This window comes from Rutilus rutilus (assembly GCF_951802725.1).
Source record: "Rutilus rutilus genome assembly, chromosome: 22".
Taxonomy (NCBI): domain Eukaryota; kingdom Metazoa; phylum Chordata; class Actinopteri; order Cypriniformes; family Leuciscidae; genus Rutilus; species Rutilus rutilus.
Window position 1 is genome coordinate 27,872,546 of NC_140227.1, and position 24,486 is coordinate 27,897,031.

The 24,486-nt window shown below is 35.6% G+C and overlaps 2 protein-coding genes across 4 annotated transcripts in view; both read left to right on the top strand.

The window, feature by feature from the left end:
* LOC311282079 (inter-alpha-trypsin inhibitor heavy chain H3-like) overlaps positions 1 to 1,508 on the top strand; it is a 49,239-nt gene extending 47,731 nt beyond the window's left edge. For 2 of the 3 annotated variants that reach the window (XM_084395625.1, XM_084395626.1), the window contains exons 14-16: positions 519 to 661; positions 801 to 885; positions 981 to 1,508. In XM_084395625.1, the coding sequence (XP_084251751.1) occupies positions 519 to 661; positions 801 to 885; positions 981 to 1,095 (343 nt within the window). In that variant the 3' untranslated portion in view covers positions 1,096 to 1,508. Of the gene's footprint in view, positions 1 to 518; positions 662 to 800; positions 886 to 980 lie in introns of those variants that run through there. The other variant, XR_014625882.1, reaches the window with a different exon arrangement.
* A 115-nt stretch (positions 1,509 to 1,623) lies between these two features.
* Positions 1,624 to 23,690, top strand: LOC311282206 (uncharacterized protein). The gene is made up of 42 exons (XM_084395839.1): positions 1,624 to 1,782; positions 2,627 to 2,790; positions 2,987 to 3,091; positions 3,177 to 3,339; positions 3,425 to 3,535; positions 3,637 to 3,765; positions 3,850 to 3,966; positions 4,244 to 4,412; positions 4,489 to 4,599; positions 4,871 to 5,052; positions 5,148 to 5,327; positions 5,545 to 5,672; positions 5,748 to 5,920; positions 7,092 to 7,268; positions 8,582 to 8,644; positions 8,734 to 8,847; positions 8,956 to 9,130; positions 9,229 to 9,377; positions 10,880 to 10,964; positions 11,047 to 11,157; positions 13,121 to 13,235; positions 14,104 to 14,267; positions 14,456 to 14,560; positions 14,646 to 14,808; positions 14,887 to 14,997; positions 15,099 to 15,227; positions 15,313 to 15,429; positions 15,701 to 15,869; positions 15,946 to 16,056; positions 16,322 to 16,503; positions 16,599 to 16,778; positions 17,010 to 17,137; positions 17,206 to 17,378; positions 17,978 to 18,016; positions 18,429 to 18,578; positions 19,100 to 19,126; positions 19,205 to 19,273; positions 19,355 to 19,468; positions 19,576 to 19,750; positions 19,844 to 19,992; positions 23,102 to 23,186; positions 23,269 to 23,690. Exons 1-42 carry the CDS (start codon positions 1,705 to 1,707, stop codon positions 23,381 to 23,383), a joined length of 5,454 nt encoding a protein of 1,817 aa, XP_084251965.1. The 5' UTR covers positions 1,624 to 1,704; the 3' UTR covers positions 23,384 to 23,690.
* The last annotated feature ends 796 nt before the right edge of the window (positions 23,691 to 24,486 follow it).

The window sequence follows — 24,486 nt, forward strand, 5'->3', positions numbered from 1 at the left end:
TGCCTTCACGTGCTCTCAGAAATTTCCTAGTTCCCACTTCTGAAGTTGTGATTATACGAGCTCGTCGCATTCATGTGCTATGTTGTTGGGAAGAACTTTGTTGTCCAATTTTAAAATAAGAAACTCGTATTTACAATAATTGCGATAGCATGTGAAGGCAGCATAAAATTATCTCTTGAGTTTTCCAGTAGACAATTTGAGAGGGCGTTCATGTCCAACTTCCGACTAGGAAACTCGTATTTACGATAATTCCGATAGCACGTGAAGGCAGCATAAATGTTCGAGCTCTTTAAAGCAGGTTAGATTCTGATTAGCTGGCAATGTTTTTATTGTTCATCATCTTGGAAAAAAACTTTCTGAAATTGATTGTAATTTTATCATTCCTCTGTGTCGGTATCATGATAGTTGTGGACTTCCCTATTCTCATAGAATTAGAATGATTCTCAGATTTAGAATGATTATTAAAACTTTACCATTATCGTTAACGTTATAGTCATCGTTCTTTACTCTGTCAACAGCGTGTCTCTGATTCTACAAAGTAATGAAATGGACGTTACCATGGGAAGCATGCGCTTTGTCATTCTTCTTCATAAAAAAGACGTTTTTCTGTGGCCTGCCGTTTGGCAGCAGCCAAAAGATGTCGGTTTTACAGGAATTTTAGGTAAGAGTGTCAATCAATCATTTATACGTCATGAATCGACACTTAATCTGTACTTATAGCATGGTCTGTAAATGATGATATGGTGGTTATTAAACCAACACAAGAAAATAATTACAATGTCTGTGGATAATATTTAAAGGAGAAGCTGATATCAAGTATGAGGAGATCCCAGGATCACAAACACCAACTTTAAAGTTAAACGACAAGGAAGTGAAGACATCTTGGTAATTAAAAAAGAAACATATAGCTGAACATCCATAAAACATCCATGTATTTTGGTATTTGAAATTAAATTTTAAGTGTATCTTGTTAATTTCAGGGTGATGGTGAAGGACTACAGACTTCCTTCTGCTCCTGTTGTTGGATGTTGGCTCATACCATTCGAGACTGTTGCGCAGCTGAAGCTCTCTGACTTCACTGTCACTCAGTTGTAGAGTTCAGCAAAATTGACTTAAGAATTTATATTATGTGTTATCATGCTGACCTCAATATGGAAATGGTTGAACAAAAAACTATATAATTGCCATCTTTGCCATCATTTCCCTCTGCTTTAGGGTGCTGGAATTACTCACCACTTCACGCTATTTCGCTATGTTTCGCTATTATTTGATGTCTTTGAATGTTTATCAATATGATTTTCTTTGCCCACACATATGCAATTGTGCTTTAGCTGGCAAACCATGTCATGAAATAGCAATTAAAACTGCACACCAGAAACTGTATGTAGCAACCCTTTGATTGGTGCCTTTCTAAGTATTGATTGTGATTATTTCTGTCGGCCTAAAGTATGTTTTTTTTTTTTTTGAGGTCATGTCTGATAATAAAATAAAAACAAAGCTGCAAAATTCTACAGAGTGTAAATTATTTACAAATTAGATAATCTATTTTCTTAAAAGCTCAATATTGACTTTTGAGGGGTTCAAGGGACTCTGATTACAAATAAAGGGGGTGGTTCCTGAATCCGGTCAATAATAGCCAATCGCATGATGTGGACAGGAGTTTAAAGGCAGTGTGTGTTTCGAGATCTGTTTTCTGAGCAGGTCATGATGGATCGAGCAGCTCTCAGACTGATTCTCTTGGGCGTCTTTCTCATCTCAGCCAGTTCACAACCTGTAAAGAAGGTGAGGGGCAACGCTCAGTTTAAGATGAAAATGATGCGAGTTAAAATTCTAAAAAAGAGATTAATTATTTGTATTTGAGATGAAGGTCCAGACAAATTAGATTTACTTCATACATGTTGAATATACAATGTTCAAAAGTTTGAGGTCAGTAAGTTTTTTTTAAAGAAATTAATACTTTTATTTGTTAAATTGATCAAATGTGACATTCTAGAGATTTATAATGTTACAAAAGATTTCTAATTTAAATAAAAACGGTTGTTTTAAACGTTATCATCAAAAAATCCTTTAACATTTTTTTAGCATGTTTTTAACTGGTTTTAACACTAATAACAAATATTTCTTAAGCAGAAAATCAGCATATTAGAATGATTTCTGAAGGATCATGTGACAGTGAAGACTGGAGTAATGATGCTGAAAATTCAGCTTTGCATCACAGAAATAAATTACATTTTAAAATGTAATATGATAGAAAACCTATTTCAAATTAAAAAAATCTTTCACAAAGTTACTGATTTTAGTGTATTTTAGATCAAATAAATGCAGCCTTGGTGAGCATAAAAGACTTATAAAAAAAAAAAAAAAAAATTCTTACTGACTTTTGAACAGCAGTGTATTATTTTAATTGAGTAAATAGAACTATTGATTTCTCAATAGTTTACACTGAGATGAAGTCATCAAAATGTATTTGTTTTTTAGTCCAAAGGCCTTTTCTCCATGCCATTTTCGAGCAGTAAATATTTGACCAATCCCAGGCAAAAAGGAGGAGTAAATGTGCACCATCCAAAAACCCTCTGTTACATGAACATATAATTTAATATGACTGTACTGTTTGATGTCTCAACAGAAACAAAATGTGGATATATACAGCTTCTACATTAACTCCACGGTCACCAGTCGCTACGCCACAACCGTCATCACAAGCCGTGTGGCGAACACAGTGAATGAATCTCAAGAGATCCAGTTTGAGGTCAAGATACCCAAGAATGCCTTCATCAGCAAATTCAGAATGTAGGGAAACATGAGTTGTGTTATATAAGTAGAGATAAAGTGGTAAAGAAGCCATTTGGTCTCAGGTCATGTCTGCTAATGCAGCTAGATTTATAAATTTATATAAACAACAACAAAATAAAGATTTATAAATTATTTTATGCAACATGTCTGAAATACACATATTAAGAGGATGTCTTTGTCATTTTCTCCATAGGACCATAGAGGGGAAGATATATGATGGTGTTGTGAAGGAAAAGCAGGAAGCTCAGCAACAGTACAGTCGAGCAGTATCTCGAGGAGAAAGTGCTGGACTGATCAAGTACTGGACATTAAAAATAAATAGATCCATGAAATGTGTTTTTATAGCATGTTTAGTAATATGCTGGAATTAATTTCTATTTCAGATCTGTTGGAAGGACTTTAGAAGACTTTAAAACTTCAGTGACGGTGGCTGCTCTCAGTAAAGTTACTTTTGAGTTGACTTACGAAGAACTGCTAAAGCGTCGCCTTGGCAAATATGAGCTACTCATCAATGCCCAACCAATGCAGCCGGTGGCGGACTTCAAGGTAGGAGAAGAAACAAAGAGGGAAATAGATCATCAATTAAGCTGGATAGAAAGGATAAAAATCATATTTATTTTACTCACTTTAGATAGATGTACACATACAAGAGAAACCAGGAATTTCCTTCTTGGAGGTGAAAGGAGATTTGAGCTCTGATGATCTGGCCAATGCCATCAAAACCACCAGAGCAGACAAAGACGTAAGAGCTTAAAATGAGGGGTAAAACACTCAGCTTAAATGTTCTCATTATGATACTACACTTCAAACAAAGTTACCAAATGACCAAACTGATCATTTCAGGCATGGGTGACCTTCTACCCCACTCGAGATCAACAGACCAAGTGTAAAAGCTGTGGAGAAAATGGACTGAATGGTGACCTGCTTATAACATACGATGTCGAGAGACCAAATCATCCAGGAGAAGTCATGGTATTTTTTTAATAACATGCCTTACGACAGTAAAATAAATTTGAATGTACTACATATTCAGAATGTACTTTTGTTTTCTCTCAGGTATCAAATGGCTATTTTGTCCACTACTTTGCACCCTCTGATGTTCCACGTATTCCCAAAAATGTGGTTTTTATCATTGACCGGAGCGGTTCTATGAGCGGCAGAAAAATACATCAGGTAAATGTTAACGTTAAGTTCAGCCAAATCAATTAAAAGGAAATAACAAGCAATGCATTTTTTATGGCAAAACCCTTGAAGGACATTTTTGAAGGATCTTGCAGCATTGTGCATTTATATGTTAAAATAACAGGGATTTATCCATTGAAATCACTGTGGATTTGCTTACTTTAAATTATTTACACAAAAAAAACTGCACATATCTGGTAAATGAGAATTCAGTCGAAAAGGAGAAAGAATAACTTTCAGGTGTTCTGACACAAGTGTGTTTCTTTAGACTCGTTTGGCACTGCTAAAGATTTTAAGTGATCTTGATGAGGATGACCACTTTGGATTGATCACTTTCGACAGTGAAATTAAAACATGGAAGAATGAACTCCTGAAAGCTACCCAGGAAAACCTGGAGACTGCAAAATCTTTTGTGAAGGAGATCAGCGATAGAGGAGGTGAGTTCCTAACTCTAAATGGGGAGTTAGAAAGTTGTACCTCAATGTGACACAACTATGTTTGTTCTTCCTTTAGCCACAGACATTAACGCTGCAGTTCTAGCAGGAGTGGACATGATCAATCGACATCCACGAGAAGGAACCGCCTCCATCCTGATCCTGCTGACTGATGGAGATCCCACTTCAGGCACAGATTCACTGACCAACACAAGCTAATGTGTTTTATCCTAACACTAGTTCACTCAGTGTAATTAAAGACATGTTAATAAAATGTTTTAGATCTAATTAAAATACATGTAGAACCAGTGATCAATTTAGTTCTTGTCTTTTTCAGTAAGAGAAAAGAATAAGAAATATGAAATTGCCCATTACATCCATTGCTTTGTGATCACTCAAAAAATGTCATGATTTTCAAGCATATATTGTTGGTAGTCTGACTTATTCTTTCTCTCTAACAGGTGAAACTAACATAGAGAGGATAATGGCCAATGTGAAAAAAGCAATTGGTCTAAAGTTTCCCCTCTATTGTCTTGGTTTTGGATATGATGTTAACTTTGACTTCCTGACAAAGATGTCACTGGAAAATGGTGGAGTTGCTCGCAGGATTTATGAAGATTCGGACGCTGATCTACAGCTGCAGGTGAACGACAGAGAATCAGCTGTGAATTCATCCTCAGTGCTGATCTGTTCTGTGTTTCAATGCATTTAAACCCTTTATTTCGGTTTGTTTTGTAGGGCTTCTATGACGAAGTTGCCGTCCCTCTCCTCACTGATATTCAACTTAAATACACAGGAGGGACAAACCTTACCAAGACCAGCTTTAGCCTGTACTTCAACGGCTCTGAGATTGTGGTATCGGGACAAATCACAGACAACAGTGTGGAGAGTTTCACCACTGAAGTCATTGCAGTATCAGTAAGATCATCATGGTGCTTTACAATATATCAAATTGGTAGGGATTGAGTGGGCTGTTTTTTATCGACAGTCTCAACCGAGGTCATTATACTGGATATTTGGATAATTGATGATCAATTGTTTAAGAGTTTGTAATAATGGTCACTTTGTTTTCAGAGAAAGTTATTGATGAACATTCCTGATGAAAATGTTCACTAGTATATTTATTTCTGAGCAGAAAGGCAGTAATGTGACGTATCATGAAACTGTAATGGCAAAAGACCCCAGTGATGTCCCACCTGAGAATGAGGATTTCATGCCGAGACTGTGGGCCTACCTTACAGTGAAGCAAATTCTGGAAAGGCAGTAAGTTTATTGAGTGATATGATATTCAGTTTTTTTTTGTTTTTTTTTTACATTGAGGACATCTTTCTGTCTCAGAGTGCTTCTTAAAGGACAAGAGAAAGAGGATGAAAAGAAAGAAGCTCTCAAACTCTCCCTGAAATACCAGTTTGTCACCTCCCTCACCTCTATGGTCGTCACAAAGCCACAGGAAGATGAAGTAGAAGTTGCTGACAAACCCAAAGAGGGAGGAGAGGAACCCAGACCTCCAGGTGAGAACTGAGAAGTTTTAGTATCTTACAAACCTTGTAAATAAAGGTGTGCAAACATTTGACCTTCAACAAAAGAGTCTACCTAGGGTCTACCTGTGTGGCTCTGAAGTGTCCTCAAATCAGTTGGACCATCTGGGGGGGGGGCGGGGGCGGAGTGAGGATGGGGCGGGGGCGTCTTCATTCTCCCGGTAGTTTGGGTTGTCATGATAGCTCGACGGCTGCACGATTGAGCTTGCCTGAGATGTGAATGGCTTGAAGTGACTTCAGATGCTTCTGACTCCAGAGGGCGAGTTGCAATTTACGACGGGAGCTTTGACCACCCTGATGGTTGATGTACACATGGCCACGGTGTTGTCCGTCTGGACCAGCACATGCTTGCCCTCTAGCCTCGATCCGATGCAGCGCAGGAAAAGACACACTGTTAGAAACTTGAGAGAATGCGAACACAATGCTCCCTCAGAGGAGCAAGGGCCGCCTCTGTGACCTTCGTGAAGACACAAGGCAACAGGGACAGCCCAAATGGGAGGATTTTGTACTGACATGCCTGTCCCTTGAACGCAAAGAGTAGAAACGGTCTGTGTCGTGGGAGAATCGAGACATGAAAGTACGCGTCCTTCAGGTCGATCGGTGAAAACCAATCTTGGGAACGAATGCATTCAAAGATGCAACTCTACGTTAGCATCTTGAATGAGAGCTTGTGAAGGGCCTGATTCAAGACATGCAGGTCAAAGAGTCTTGGAGTCTTCATATCGGCTGGAGGGACCGGCTCTATCGGATCCTTCACCAGTAGGACTGCAATCTCCAAATGCAGGACATGAGCATCCTTGTGCGCCACTGAGGTGAACCAGATGTTGCTGACCGCCTGGCAAACTGAATCGCATAGAGTAGCTCAATCACCAATGAGCCAGCGACACGGGCTGGGAAGTGCTATCCAGGCTTCCAGACACCGTACTAGCTATCACAGGCAGATCCACTGAATTATGATATTGTGATTAAAAACGATGAGGTCAAAAAAAAACAAAAAAAAAACTTATACATAAAAAGATCATTCAGAATAAGTTAAATAACATGCATTTAGAAAAGAGATGGGGTGAATTTTAATTTTATGCAAAATTCAATGTACTGCATCTGCCTTTTAATGGATATTTTCCCCACTTGTTTTATATCCCAGTACCAGGATATAGTCAGCACCATTTCAGTCCCAGTCAACCTGGTCTGCACGGTCAGCCTGGTCCACCCATTCAGCATCGTCTGATCAGTCATGGGATCGGTTATGGTCGCCGCGGTAAGCCTGGTCGGCACATGCTGCTCAGACCTGCTCCACCTGCTTTTCATCCAGGGATTCATGGTATGCCTTTTTTCTTCTAAAAGTTGACAAAGACTTATACTTTATACTTATACTTTCTCGAGAATGTGTTTATCATTGGTTACTTTGTTTTTGCTTTTACAAAATTTTTAATTTTTAATTTTCATTATTTATTATTTTTTATTGTATTGTTATTAAAAGCAAAATCCACATAAAAAAGTGCAATTAAAGTGAAATTAAAATAAATAAAATAAGATTCAGAATTGAAGCCTCTTAAAAGGATAGTTCATAAGTCATAATTTTCTCACCCTAATGTTGTTCTAATGCTGTATGCCCTTCTTTCTTTTATGGACCACAAAAGGAGTATTTAAAAAAAAAAAGTCCTGCTTACAGGACTTCTGTGCTTGACTGCGCATTCGTGAGACTTTATAACGCCCCAGTTGACACCGACTTGCCCAGAAAAATACCCAAGTTGTGAGAAATCTAGATTCATAAAAAACGCAACATGAAATACAATTAATGTACCTTCTTCTTTGAGGTGACTATATCTGTTTTTCGTCACAACAAGAAGTTATCAAGTTCACATCAGTTAACTGTCAGTTCTGTCATAGAGAAAGTACATGGATACCTTTTTGCGATTTTTTTAGGCATTATATTTCATGTTGCATTTTTAATGAATCTTGATTTCTCACGACTTTTCCTGGGCGAGTCGGAGTGAACTGCGGGGCTAATATGGTCTCACAAACACGCAGTCGAGCACAGAAGACCAATGGTCAAAGTCAGGATTTCCCTTAAATAATACATACAATTTTGTTTTGTTTTCCTCAAACTCTTTCGAATTCCCCCAGAACACTTGTAATATACAACACGTGTAGCATGGGATCATTCTGTCATACTTTTGCATCTTATTTAGAAAGATTTATTCTAGTTGCTATTCAGTGCCAATATATGGACGAGCGCATTGTTATTTTTATTTAATTTTTTTGAAATATTATTTTTTATTATTTGCTAAATATTTGAGAAAAAATATTCGGTAGCCTACATTTTAATTACTTTAATAATACTTAATTACATTAATAATTAATTTAATTATTTCTCTATTTAATTATTTCAAAATGCTTTGGTACATTGAACTTTTTTAATTATTTATTGAGTGTTTTGGTCAGCAAGTTACTGATAAACTGACTTAGAATGAAAAGCTGTATTATAAATAGTCTGACTTTTTAATGACTAAACCCCCTTTTATTAGATTTCAGTGACATGCTGATCTCCTGTTATGTTACGTATAAATACTCTAACTCTGATTCTGTCTTGTGTCAAGTAAGTCTAATTTGATCAATTTTACTTTCTCTTAGGCTTAGGTCAAATGCCCACAATCCTACTGGAGAGTCCAGAGGCTGTTCTCCCTACTATGTCAAGTACATTCAGTTCTCTAAAACGTACTTATTTATGTAGGACAATTTTCTATAATAATTATGATACAGCATTTGGTTATGTTTTCTCTTAGTTCCAAGAGTTGGTAGCAACCGGTTCCTGCTGCCTTCTGCTGGTCAGTCTAAGCCACTTTGTTTTGACGTTCCTGCTCCTCAGAAACTCAGACTGTTACAGGATTCTGCTTCAGGTAACTATTACACATTTACTCTTCATGCACATCCTTTTGAAAGTCATCTTTTTGTTTAATTGAATGTTTTGTACGTACTCATATTGTGTGACTTTCTGTGTGTCTTAGATTTCTCTATGAATGGAAAATTCATGACTAGACGACAGGGATTCAGTAAAATTGCCTTTCATTACAAAACAAACCATCACCTGACAATAAGCACAAGCTCTATCAGATACCAAGATGGCCAGAATCAGGTCGAGTTTTTGTGGGACCAGGAACCTACTCAACACAATACAGAGGGGTATATACTATACTCAAACTATAAGTGTTTTACTACATTTCTGTTATAGATCCTTTCTGTGAAGTAGAATTCATTCATCAGTTTCTCTGCTTCAACAGCGTGTCCCTGATATTACGGAGCAATGAAATGGACGTTACCATGGGAAACATACGCGTTGTTATTCTTCTTCACAAGAAAAATGGTGAAGTGTTTCTGTGGCCTGCTGTTCGGCAACAGCCAAAAGATGTCGGTTTGATGGGCATTTTAGGTAAGATACTTCACTGGTTAAACATTTAAACATGTATTAACACTTTACACAATTGACCCAGCTAACAGGGAACATTCTCAGAACTTCAGCTAATGTTCTGGCAAGGTTTTCTCAAAGTTATGAACAAATGTTCTTCCAGTAACATTAAAGGAATGTTTGTTCAAAGTTATCTGGTCTTTAATAATCTTCTCAAAACATTAGCATGAAAATGTTATTGATATATCGGTAACACTTTAAAATACGGATCCTTCGTTAATGAATAACTACACAGGAACAAATGAGTAACACAATATTAACAATCTAGTAACTACAATTAACTAACAAGTAACTCTGATTAACGAATTAGTAAGTAATAGCACACAGATTTAAGTGGTAGTTCACTATTAACTGATCAATAACTACTATTTTTTAATACTTCCCAGAGAACTACTGAATTTTTTTACAGATTTAAGTGGTAGTTCACTAATAACTAATCAATAACTACTATTTTTCAATACTTCCCAGAGAAATAATGAAAAAAATTCACAATTCATGCAAAACTAATTAATAACTAATGCAGGACAAATTACTAGCACTAGATTAACATTACTGCTAGATACTGTACACTAATTATAAATATGTAATAGCATAGCAGACTTATGATTTGGGAAAGCTGTCAATAATTAGCCTATGCACTGCTGTCTTTTAGAGAACTATTCATAAACTAAATAATTTTTAAGAATTGTTTTTATAAATGCACTTGTCTGGAACACTTACCCTGTGGCCGATTTTCCGGCATTCCTCTGGACTGGCTTTGAATAACTAGACTCATCATGGTGAGTACTGGAACATACTGAGTCATCAGCCATCCAAATACCAGTTATTTTATTATAGCTTGAGTCATTTGAGACACTTGAGTCATTACTAGTTAGTTAACATGATCTTCACTTTAGAAAACGGATCCAAATAATTAGTAGTTCCTATAGGGGTATGTAGTAACACTTGAGTCATTACTAGTTAGTTAACATGATCTTCACTTTAGAATACGGATCCAAATAATTTGTAAGTCCTATAAAAGTATGCATTAACATTTGAGTCATTACTAGTTATCATGATTCCATGCTGTAGTTACTAATGAAGAGCCAACCCGAAAGGGTAGAATCATCTAATCATTCACAGGATATATATACACACACATATTTATATATATATATATATATATATATATATACATATGAACAAAGAGACATACATAAAAACAATTTTGAGAGGTAGGTTAAATAATAAAATAACTGGTATTTGGATGGCTGATGACTCAGTATGTTCCAGTACTCACCATGATGAGTCTAGTTATTCAAAGCCAGTCCAGAGGAATGCCGGAAAATCGGCCACAGGGTAAGTGTTCCAGACAAGTGCATTTATAAAAATCGTATATTATACGATACGAATAACTCGTATATTTTGATTTGTAACTTGCTTTATTGAATGGGATAAAATGTCAATAACTGTGGATGATATTGAAGGAAAAGCTGAAGCTTCATATGAGGAGGTTCAAGGATCACAAACACCAACTCTAAAGATAATGGACCAGGATGTGAAGGCGAGCTTGTAAGTGATCAAAAGTGATCATAAACATAGCTGATATTTTCCTTTATTATTTATCTGTTTTAATCTATGAATGTATCTGTAGGGAGGATGTCACAGACTACACACTTCCTTCAACTCCGGTTATCAGATGTTGGCTTGTCCCGTTCCAGGCTGTGATGCAGGGAGACATTTCTGATTTCACTGTCACTCAGCTGTAGAGTTCAATGTGGGCGATCTATCTATCTATCTATCTATCTATCTATCTATCTATCTATCTATCTATCTATCTATCTATCTATCTATCTATCTATCTATCTATCTATCTATCTATCTATCTATCTATCTATCTATCTATCTATCTATCTATCTATCTATCTATCTATCTATCTATCTATCTATCTATCTATCTATCTATCAAAATTGTATGTATAGCAACCCTTTGATTGGTGCCTTTTCAAAGTATTGATTGTGATTATTTCTGTAAAGTTTGTATTTTATGAGGTCATGTCTGATAGTAAAATAAAAAACAGCAACAAACTTCTGCAGAATGTAAAGTATTTACAAGTTATATAGATCATATATTTTCTAAAACGCATGCCTCAATATCGACTTTTGAGGGGTTCAAGAGTCTCTGATGTACATTAGCTCAAGGGAAGTATAAATAATCATAAGTCATTATATTTTATTATAAATATTTGGATCAGTTAATAGAATTAACTTGATTGTAGCAGAATACCACAATCAACTAACCTGTTCTTCCAGTGAACAGACAATATTTATTAATTTATTAATTTTAAGAAATTGTAATTTCCGGGGTAAGGGAAATAACTTTGTTACTGTACAGTACTCGGAGCATGTAGCCAAAATCTGCATGATTAGGGACTCCACAGTAAATGAGCATGAAACACAAATAACTAATTACATGTGACACAAACAAGACTTTATTAACTAGACTAAACACTTAAACTACTCTAACATACACACACACACATGCATGTTTACCAAGGGAAAGAGAGTTGAAGCAGAATACAGGAAAGCATTGTTTGAAATTGAGCAATTTTAAAGCCTTGAGCAAACCATCAGTTTCTTAAATCTAACACACCCTAAGAGGGGTAGCTTAGGTATAAATGTAACAAATAATGAGACTAAGTTTGATATTCGAATAAAACTGTCCTGATGCAATTTGTTGAGGCTCCAGTTGATCTTTGCTGATGTTGTCTTGATGAGAGAACCAGTTGGAGTCAGAGGATCTTTGGTGAATGGAAAGACAAGGCCACAGCCTGGCACAAACTTAGGGCTCCTTAGAAGACTTCTAGCTCAGCATTTAGCTTAGCATCATGTTCACATGAGAATTTCTCTGAATCGGGGGAACCGGGTGATCTTGTGATCAGTGATCTTGTAGAGTGAAGATGTCACACCCTCAGGATTTGAGTGAGCCAATAAGAAGTTGCTCCTTTGGAGGGAAACTTTACAGTCCTTTGTTCTGGCAGGGTATTTGCATATGTAATTTGATTGGGTATTTTAAAGAAGAACCTTCAAGATTCTTCTAATACTAATGTATCACAGAGTTAGCAAAATGTAATGTAACTTAAGAAATATAGGGAATGAAAATTGTAGTTCTTAGATACCAAGCATGCTACATGTGATTTTAGTTAACCATGCAATACTGAAACATTAATTAAAGAGTTTGAATGAATACATTGGCCAAACTCTATAAAATAACAATAATAATAATAATAATAATAATAATAACAATTCATTACATTTATATAGTGCTTCTCTCGGCACTAAAAGCACTTTAGGAAATCATAAGAAGGAAAAATGGAATACATGTTGATACATTTCTCAAGTGGTTTTAATAAATAGAATATAGAGGTTTAAAGGGTTTATTTGTCATTTCCCATTAGAATTAAGTGAGAGTCAAACCTCTCTCTAAATTCCTTTGGGTCATAAACAGTCTTATCAGTCTTCATGTGTCCTGTAACCAAACACTGTAACCAGTGTTAGTTGCAGTTAACCCATGGTTTACTTGTTGGGTGTATTATAGATGATTTGTTAAATATAACAAATAATTGTGTCTGGTCTGTGTCAGTCGCTACACTGATTACAAACAGTGGGGGAGGTTTCTTCATCCGGTCAATAATAGCCAATCGCATGATGTGGACAGGAGTTTAAAGGCAGTGTGTGTTTCGAGGTCTGTTTTCTGAGCAGGTCATGATGGATCGAGCAGCTCTCAGACTGATTCTCTTGGGCGTCTTTCTCATCTCAGCCAGTTCACAACCTGTAAAGAAGGTGAGGGTTAACGCTCAGTTTAAGATGAAAATGATGCGAGTTAAAATTCTAAAAAAGAGATTAATTATTTGTATTTGAGATGAAGGTCCAGACAAATTAGATTTACTTCAAACATGCTGAATATACAATGTTCAAAAGTTTGAGGTCAGTAAGTTTTTTTTAAAAGAAATTAATACTTTTATTTATTAAATTGATCAGATGTGACATTCTAGAGATTTATAATGTTACAAAAGATTTATATTTCAAATAAAAGCTGTTGTTTTAAACTTTATTCTTCAAAAAAATCCTTTAAAATATGTATCAGGGTTTCCACAAAAGTAATTTAGCAGCACAACTGTTTTAATGCTAATTAATAACAAATGTTTCTTAAGCAGAGAATCAGCATATTAGAATGATTTCTGAAGGATCATGTGACAATGAAGTATGGAGTAAAGATGCTGAAAATGTATCTTTGCATCACAGGAATAAATTACATTTTAAAATGTAATATGATAGAAAACTTATTTCAAATTGAAAAAAATCTTCACAAAATTACTGATTTTAGTGTATTTTAGATCAAATAAATTAAACCTTGGTGAGCATAAATGACTGCTTTCAAAAATATAAAAATTCTTACTGACTTTTGAACAGCAGTGTATTATTTTAATTGAGTAAAGAGAACTATCTATTACTCAGTAGTTTACACTGAGATGAAGTCATCAAAATGTATTTGTTTTTTAGTCCAAAGGCCTTTTCTCCATGCCATTTTCGAGCAGTAAATATTTGAACAATCCCACGCAAAAAGGAGGAGTAAATGTGCACCATCCAAAAACCCTCTGTTACATGAACATATAATTTAATATGACTGTACTGTTTGATGTCTCAACAGAAACAAAATGTGGATATATACAGCTTCTACATTAACTCCACGGTCACCAGTCGCTACGCCACAACCGTCATCACAAGCCGTGTGGCGAACACAGTGAATGAATCTCAAGAGATCCAGTTTGAGGTCAAGATACCCAAGAATGCCTTCATCAGCAAATTCAGAATGTAGGAAAACATGAGTTGTGTTATATAAGTAGAGATAAAGTGGTAAAGAAGCAGTTTATAGCATGTTGGTCTCAGGTCATGTCTGCTAATGCAGCTAAACAACAACAAAATAAAGATTTATAAATTATTTTATGCAACATGTCTGAAATACACATATTGAGAGTATGTATTTGTCATTTTCTCCATAGGACCATAGAGGGGAAGATATATGATGGTGTAGTGAAGGAAAAGCAGGAAGCTCAGCAACAGTACAGTCGAGCAGTATCTCGAGGAGAAAGTGCTGGACTGATCAAGTACTGGACATTAAAAATAAATAGGTCCATGAAATGTGTTTTTATAGCATGTTTAGTAATATGCTGGGATTCATTTCTATTTCAGATCTGTTGGAAGGACTTTAGAAGACTTTAAAACTTCAGTGACGGTGGCTGCTCTCAGTAAAGTGACTTTTGAGTTGACTTACGAAGAACTGCTAAAGCGTCGCCTTGGCAAATATGAGCTACTCATCAATGCCCAACCAATGCAGCCGGTGGCGGACTTCAAGGTAGGAGAACAAACAAAGAGGGAAATAGATCATCAATTAAGCTGGATAGAAAGATCATATTTATTTTACTCACTTTAGATAGATGTACACATACAAGAGAAACCAGGAATTTCCTTCTTGGAGGTGAAAGGAGATTTGAGCACCGATGATCTGGCCAATGCCATCAAAACCACCAGAGCAGACAAAGACGTAAGAGCTTAAAATGAGGGGTAAAACACTCAGCTTAAATGTTCTTATTATGATACTACACTTCAAACAAAGTTACCAGATGACCAAACTGATCATTTCAGGCATGGGTGACCTTCTACCCCACTCGAGATCAACAGACCAAGTGTAAAAGCTGTGGAGAAAATGGACTGAATGGTGACCTGCTTATAACATACGATGTCGAGAGACCAAATCATCAAGGAGAAGTCATGGTACATTTTTCAATAACGCACTTTACGACAGTAAAATAAATGTGAATGTACTACATATTCAGAATGTACTTTTGTTTTCTCTCAGGTATCAAATGGCTATTTTGTCCACTACTTTGCACCCTCTGATGTTCCACGTATTCCTAAAAATGTGGTTTTCATCATTGACCGGAGCGGTTCTATGAGCGGCAGAAAAATACATCAGGTAAATGTTAAAGTTAAGTTCAGCCAAATCAATTAAAAGGAAATAACAAGCAATGCATTTTTTATGGCAAAACCCTTGAAGGACATTTTAAAGGATCTTGCAGCATTGTGCATTTATATGTTAAAATAACAGGGATTTATCCATTAAAATCATTGTGGATTTGCTTACTTTAAATTAGTAAAATAAAAATAAAAAATGCCCAAAATGAGAATGCAGTCAAAAAGGAGAAAGATTAACTTTCAGGTGTTCTGACAGAATTGTTTTTCTTTAGACTCGTTTGGCACTGCTTAAGATTTTAAGTGATCTTGATGAGGATGACCACTTTGGATTGATCACTTTCGACAGTGAAATTAAAACATGGAAGAATGAACTCTTGAAAGCTACCAAGGAAAACCTGGAGACTGCAAAATCTTTTGTGAAGGAGATCAGCGATAGAGGAGGTGAGTTCCTAACTCTAAATGGGGAGTTAGAAAGTTGTACCTCAATGTGTCACAACTATGTTTGTTCTTCCTTTAGCCACAGACATTAACGCTGCAGTTCTAGCAGGAGTGGACATGATCAATCGACATCCACGAGAAGGAACCGCCTCCATCCTGATCCTGCTGACTGATGGAGATCCCACTTCAGGCACAGATTCACTGACCAACACAAGCTAATGTGTTTTATCCTAACACTAGTTCACTCAGTGTAATTAGAAGACCTGTTAATAAAAGGTTTTAGATCTAATTAAAATTCATGTAGGACCAGTGACCAATTCAGTTATTGTCTTTTTCAAGAGAAAAGAATAAGAAATATGAAATTGCCCATTACATTCATTGCTTTTTGATCACTCAAAAAATGTCATGATTAGCATGTATTGTTGGTAGTCTGACTTATTCTTTCTCTCTAACAGGTGAAACTAACATAGAGAGGATAATGGCCAATGTGAAAGAGGCAATTGGTCTAAAGTTTCCCCTCTATTGTCTTGGTTTTGGATATGATGTTAACTTTGACTTCCTGACAAAGATGTCACTGGAAAATGGTGGAGTTGCTCGCAGGATTTATGAAGATTCGGACGCTGATCTACAGCTGCAGGTGAACGACAGAGAATCAGCTGTGAATTCATCCTCAGTGCTTATCTGTTCTGTGTTTCAATGCATTTAAACCCTTTATTTCGGTTTGTACTGTAGGGCTTCTATGACGAAGTTGCCGTCCCTCTCCTCACTGATATTCAACTTAAATACACAGGAGGGACAAACCTTACCAAGACCAGCTTTAGCCTGTACTTCAACGGCTCTGAGATTGTGGTATCGGGACAAATCACAGACAACAGTGTGGAGAGTTTCACCACTGAAGTCATTGCAGTATCAGTAAGATCATCATGGTGCTTTACAATATATCAAATTGGTAGGGATTGAGTGGGCTGTTTTTTATCGACAGTCTCAACCGAGGTCATTATACTGGATATTTGGATAATTGATGATCAATTGTTTATGAGTTTGTAATAATGGTCACTTTGTTTTCTGAGAAAGCTATTGATGAATGTGGTAATGACAGCATTCCTGATGAAAATGTTCACTAGTATATTTATTTCTGAGCAGAAAGGCAGTAATGTGACGTATCATGAAACTGTAACGGCAAAAGACCCCAGTGATGTCCCACCTGAGAATGAGGATTTCATGCCGAGACTGTGGGCCTACCTTACAGTGAAGCAAATTCTGGAAAGGCAGTAAGTTTATTGAGTGATATGATATTCTATTTTTTTTGTTGGACATTGAGGACATCTTTCTGTCTCAGAGTGCTTCTTAAAGGACAGGAGAAAGAGGATGAAAAGAAAGAAGCTCTCAAACTCTCCCTGAAATACCAGTTTGTCACCTCCCTCACCTCTATGGTCGTCACAAAGCCACAGGAAGATGAAGTAGAAGTTGCTGACAAACCCAAAGAGGGAGGAGAGGAACCCAGACCTCCAGGTGAGAACTGAGAAGTTTTAGTATCTTACAAACCTTGTAAATAAAGGTGTGCAAACATTTGACCTTTAACAAAAGAGCAAGGTCCATTGTATGCAGCAAAATAAACACAGTGACAGTGACAGCAGCAATATGAAAAGTTATGCACGAATGTATTAATCAAGTTTGGATCAACAGCATCATATAGGTTAACCAAAACATCCAATAAAATAAAAGAAACAACTTTATTTGTGCATCCTATAGATGTATCTGTTTCTGTATCTGAACCTGAATAGATTCAGCTATTATTGTATTTATATTTATACAAGTGGGGTTCAAATGTCATAGATCACTTGTGAAATAGTTTTTATTAATTACTGTACAGTTTATTTCATTACAAAATATATTATCAGCATAACAATTTGAGTAAAAACTTGAATTGACATGATCTTCAGTATGTTTCCTTTTGTCCAAAATTAGTGCAGAATCTTCATTTTCAGTTTTAACATTGCTTTGTTTCAAGGTTTAAATAAAAGAAAATCACAGATTTTTACAGTTGTGGTCTTGGACTTGCTGCCCACAGTGTACAGTGAATAACACATTTCTCTTTCTCTTTTAATCAGTAATGAGTTTGCTTCCTTCATCCCGGAAACCATTTGCATGTAGGTATAAAATGGTGAACTAACAGTTAATTTACTCAGACTATTGCAGAGAATTTAAAGTTGCAATGAGAGGGAAGTACCGATAGATATAGTCTTCTGTATTGTGATGCACATCTGAGTGAAACAGCTTGTCCAAAAATTCAATAAATGTAAAGCATGTATTAAGTTTTGTACATCAGTTGTCTATTGGATTTTGAGATGCAACACATCTCTTTACCATCTACTCAAATTTTCTATGAACAAAGTGTTGAAGTTGTGCATACGTCACCAGAGAGAAGTCTGTCGCTTTCAAGGAAGATCCAGTAAAAATAGAAACATACACATTATTAGATTATTCACAATAAGATTTATAACATATATTATACTGAATCTACCTTTAAATATATATTTTCCCACTTGTTTTATATCCCAGCACCAGGATTTAGTCAGTACCTTCATAGTTCCGGTAAGCCTGATCCGGCAGGTAGCAGCAGTGTGCTCAAACATCCCAGTAGTCGGTTCAAACTTCTCAAGAGTCGGCCCGTTCTGCAGAGTCCACCTTTTGCTTTTCCAGCGATCCTTGGTATGCTTCTTTTCTTCTATAAGTTGACAAATACTCTGATACTCTCTGGGGAATGTGTTTATTATTGGCTACTTTGTTTTTACAAATTATTACTGCAAATTTGCTTTATTAAAAGCAAAATCAAAAGTAAATCCACATTTTAAAAAAGTGTAGAGAATGAAATGAAAATGAATGAAATAAAGGCATTATGTACGGTGACCTAATGCCTTATTTCTATTAAATTAAAAATAAGGCATTAGGTGTGATTCAGAAATTAAGCCTCTTAATATTAAGCAACATTTGGATGAAAAGAATCATAATTAAAGATTTTGAGTAATTTTTTTTGAGAAATATTACAAAATTTAATTAATTATTTCTCTATTTAATGATTTTAAAATGCATTGGTAATGTTTTATTTATTTATTTAATTTATTGATTTCATTGGTCAGTAACATTGATAAACTGACTTAGTATTAAAAGCTGTATTATAATGTCCCTGACTTTTTATTATAATGTCTCCCTCTTTTTTTTTTTTGGGTCAGCTGATTATTCCACCGAAGATTATTATGGTATGTATTAAAATGCTGTAACTTTGATTCTGCCTTGTGTCAAGAAAGTCTAATTTGATCAATTGCACCTTCTCTTAGACTTAGCCTTTACTCAAATGCCCACAATTCCACAGGAGAGTGCAGAGGCTGTTCTCCTTACTATGTCAGGTACATAAAGATCCCTCAAACATACTTATTTATGTTTTCTATAATAATTATGATACAGCATTTGGTTATGTTATCTCTTAGTTCCAGGAGTTGGTAGCAACCGGTTCCTGCTGCCTTCTGCTGGTCAGTCTAAGCCACTTTGTTTTGACGTTCCTGCTCCTCAGAAACTCAGACTGTTACAGGATTCTGCTTCAGGTAACTATTACACATTTACTCTTTATGCACATCCTTTTGAAAGTCATCTTTTTTAATCAAATGTTTTGTAGATAAACTTACTGTGTGACTTTCTGACTTTTCGGTAGAGTTCTCTATGAATGGAGGATTCATAACTGAACAAATCGGATTCATTCAAATTGCCTTTCATTACAAAACAAACCATCACCTGACAATAAACACAAGCTCTATCAGATACCAAGATGGCCAGAGTCAGGTTGAGTTTTTGTGGGACCAGGAACCTACTCAACACAATACAAAGGGGTATATACTACTCAAACTAGTGTTTTACTACAATTGTGTTATAGCTCCTTTCTGTGAAGTAGAATTCATTCATCAGTTTCTCTGCTTCAACAGCGTGTCCCTGATTCTACGGAGGAATGAAATGGACGTTACCATGGGAAACATAAGTGTTGTTATTCTTCTTCACAAGAAAAATGGTGAAGTGTTTCTGTGGCCTGCTGTTCGGCAACAGCCAAAAGATGTCGGTTTGATGGGCATTTTAGGTAAGAGTACTTCACTGGTTAAACATTTAAACATGTATTAACACTTTACACAATTGACCCAGCTAACAGGGAACGTTCTCAGAACTTCAGCTAATGTTTTGGCAAAGTTTTCTCAAAGTTATGAACAAATGTTCTTCCAGTAACATTAAAGGAATGTTTGTTCAAAGTTATCTGGTCTTTAATAATCTTCTCAAAACATTAGCATGAAAATGTTATATATATCTAGTTCAGTCATGAAACTCTAGCGTGCGTAGGCTGATAGGTTTACATGCCATCTACAAGCAATTACATCATTTCCACAGAGCACAAGCTGATTGGCCTCTGCTGATCCTGCAGCCAATGAGATTGCTTGCTCAACATTTAAATAGTCTAGTTCATTGTTTGCTGTAAGCTATTCCTGCAGAGCGCTGTCAGAGTTACCTCCTACCTCCCCCAGCTCCACCTGTCTACATCTGATACTGGATTTATGTGTCTATTTATGCAGCTAGAGCATATCTTACTCGCTCACAGCAACGTGTCTATGTATCTATTGGAAGTAGCGACTTCATATACTTGTTCTGTAGCAGATCTTGTCTGCCAAGACCAAATACATTAACACATTAACATATTCACTAACATGCTAAATCAATTTCGAGAATTGTCATGATTGAAATATCATTCATGCATAGGCGTCGATTTCGGGGGGGACGGGGGGGACGCGTACCCCCCAGATTTCGTCATGAGTCATTTTGTACCCACCACTTTTAACTTCCGTCCATATTAATTTGACTTTTGGTTCGATTTTTTTGACCGTTTTCAGTGGTTGTGAGGAGCAATATGAGAGAGAAATTTGGTAATCATTGTCTGACCCAACAAAAAAAACATTATAATATTAATTTTATTTTATTTCCCGTGTTCGCATTTATGAGGGAAAAAACAACGTGTCAGTTTAGGTTACGGACCAGAGCGCTCTGAAAGCGGCACTAAAAGACTGCTTTAAAACTTTCACAGAGACCTCAAACAGAACAGCTGCCTTTCTTTAAAGTGAATTTCGTTTTGTATTAATTATATCTTAATTTTAATCAATGTTTCATGAACCAATGGATTTAATATAGCTATAAAAAGTAAATATAGCAGAATCATACGTGACGCATTGCTGCCACATACATATTATTTTTTCACCTCAATTATGTCTACTAACGAGATCTTATGTCGTTTTAAAATAACTATGCATTTTAATTGTTTATTAATGAACTAGTCTTTTCTAAATCAGTGTAGGCTGCCTGCATACTTATCTCCACATCTCCGCTGTAATGTAGCCTAGATGCGCCTTTCATACGGACAGGATTACATAATCAGATGGTAGCTACCGTATTTGCTTTCGATTGGATTTTTTTTCTCGTTGGTGGACATTTTTTTAGTAACTTTATAGTTATATTTCTCATGTCTGTGAGGCTTGTCTATACACTGTTTGTCAGTTCATTTTTGAGGCGCGCTCCAATTCACAGAGATCATGAAAGCGCGCCCTGTTCGTTTTCTTTTATTTTACAAAGGCACCTTCGTTTTCTTTTATTTTACAAAGGCACACCGTTTTCTTGTTGTTGTGAGTTTACACAAATAAAAGTAGTTGCGACTGATGTATTATTATATTCTGTATGACCAGAAATGGAGTATTTTAAGTTGTTTCCACTGTTGATAGGAAAATGCGAGTGATGGCACCGGCGCCTCCATCCACATAGGCTATAGTGCGCGCTCCATACTCCGCACAAACACTTGGATATGCGCTTCCTAATAGCAAACATTTATTTAGGTTAACGTTAGAGCGAGCGGCCATGCCAGACGGATAATCCTCTTCATGTTTAACTAATCAAATTCTGTTGCATTTTATTGCGCCAGTTTGAAAAGGGCGGCTGAAACACTTAGCCTATACAGACAAACGCCCAACGCTGGTGTTTTTCTTTAAACAAATTAGTTTAGGCTTTAAAATAAATATTGTTTATGGGCTAATTAATGCCACAATAATTTATTTATTTTATTTGTTTTGCATTGAATACCATTGCATATTTTCATTGAATGCATTGAATATTTGCTATGCACCGCTATGCCATCCTCCCATAGAAAGACACGTTAAGAGCCACCTATTTTCCTTATAATAAAGGGTTTCTACGAAAGGAAAACGCTTAATGTATAATTAAATGCATTGCGTTCATATTCTTTATCACTGAAGCTTTTTCTTTATTATAAGGGTGTATTATTCCATTAAAAAATGGACTGTTTATAAGGTGACAATCCGTTATACATCTTGAAGATTTTTGTATTGTATTGTATCTTCTGTTATAAACACGAAGATTGACATTTCGTTAATTAAACAAAATAAAAACACAAGGTGTAAAAAATAAACAACTTAGGCTATGTTCTGTTAGATGTGTTTTGACTAGTTTTTGTTTAATTATATCTCTATGAAGATATAGCCTATATTAACAATCATTCATAATCATTACTTTTACGAAGTGGACGAGCGGAGCGGAATATTCAGAAATGCGCTCTCCACTCACGAGCTCTGATCGGATTCGGAACAAACCCGAAACTCACTGTCTGCTGAACTTGCGCAGAAACATCAAAATATAACCAGCTTTTTAAAATGTTTTTTAAAACTAAACACTATTTTAGCACAAATGAGCTCATTGGCGATTTTTTTATAATTATTGACAAAATTAGAATATAGTAAAAGTTTTTTTTTTTTTTTTTTTTGGGTGGGCCTGTTGAAAAGTGGGGCCGTGCCTGAGCTACAGGACATCGTCTTCCAAAACATAACCTGCGCGAAAGAGAGAAAAAAAATGAATGCGTCATTGTACCCAGCACTTCTGAAAATGCACTTCCGAATGCGTCTCTGTCCCCAGCACATTTCAAACCAAACTGACGCCCATGCATTCATGGAATGTTTTCTAAAGACATTCCTTTCAGTGCCTTTAGTTTTAGCATTTTGAATGTTAAGAGAACATGAAGCAAAAGCATCTTGGAACATATCTGTGTTAGCTGGATGAGCGATTAAATGGTAAATTTTGATTTGTAACTTGCTTTATTAAACCAACATGGGATAAAATCTCAATAACTGTGGATAATATTGAAGGAAAAGCTGAAGCTTCATATGAGGAGGTTCAAGGATCACAAACACCAACTCTAAAGATAATGGACCAGGATGTGAAGGCGAGCTTGTAAGTGATCAAAAGTGATCATACACATAGCTGATATTTTCCTTTATTATTTATCTGTTTTAATCTATGAATGTGTCTGTAGGGAGGATGTCACAGACTACACACTTCCTTCAACTCCGGTTATCAGATGTTGGCTTGTCCCGTTCCAGGCTGTGATGCAGGGAGACATTTCTGATTTCACTGTCACTCAGCTGTAGAGTTCAATGTTATCTATCTATCTATCTATCTATCTATCTATCTATCTATCTATCTATCTATCTATCTATCTATCTATCTATCTATCTATCTATCTATCTATCTATCTATCTATCTATCTATCTATCTATCTATCTATCTATCTATCTATCTATCTATCTATCTATCTATCTATCTATCTATCTATCAAAATTGTATGTATAGCAACCCTTTGATTGGTGCCTTTTCAAAGTATTGATTGTGATTATTTCTGTAAAGTTTGTATTTTATGAGGTCATGTCTGATAGTAAAATAAAAAACAGCAACAAACTTCTGCAGAATGTAAAGTACACTGTAAAAAAAAACCCTAATTTTACAGAAAATAACTGTGATTTTTTTTACAATCATTTTCTTTCATTTTAAATTGTACTCAAAACACTGTAAAATTACAAAAAATATCTGTAAAATAAAAATTCAGCTGTTATTTTAGGTATTGTGACATTAATGACAAATTACAGTAATTCACACTTTTTATACAGAACATTTGTTGTATTTTTCATACAGTATTTTTTCTGTTTTCTTAAATTACATAAAAATGTATGTAAAATTACAAATATAATCTGTAATTTAACAGAAAGAAAACAGTTAAATGATAAAATGGTCAAATGACTGTCAGCTCCCCAAAAAACTGTAAAACATCCTAAATTAAATAAACTGAAAAACACTGTTATTTTACAGGTATTTCCTGAATAATCACGATCAAAAACCTTCATTGTAAAAAAAATCGTAAAAAAAGGGTCAAATGACTGGCAGCTGCGGCTGCCAAACAAAAACCTTAAAATTAAAGTCAAATATGGTCATTTAAATAAACCGAAAAAGCACTGTTATTTCACAGGTATTTCCTGCATTATTATAATCAAATACCTTCATTGTAAAAAAATCTTAAAAAAAGGGTCAAATGACTGGCAGCTGCGGCTGCCAAACAAAAACCCTAAAATTAAAGTAAAATATGCTAATTTAAATAAATTGTAAAACACTTTAAAATAAATTTGATGTCACCATGACTGAGATCAGTGTCTGCTTTAGTTGGGCTCATGACTTCAATTTTTAACTTAACTTACGTTTT

Bases quoted from the DNA above. Each gene is read 5' to 3' on its own strand.
- LOC311282206 (XM_084395839.1), top strand. From the start codon at position 1,705: ATGATGGATCGAGCAGCTCTCAGACTGATTCTCTTGGGCGTCTTTCTC. The intron at 15,228-15,312 runs GTACATTTTTCA...GTTTTCTCTCAG, and splicing joins ATCATCAAGGAGAAGTCATG to GTATCAAATGGCTATTTTGT. The intron at 15,870-15,945 runs GTGAGTTCCTAA...TTCTTCCTTTAG, and splicing joins GGAGATCAGCGATAGAGGAG to CCACAGACATTAACGCTGCA.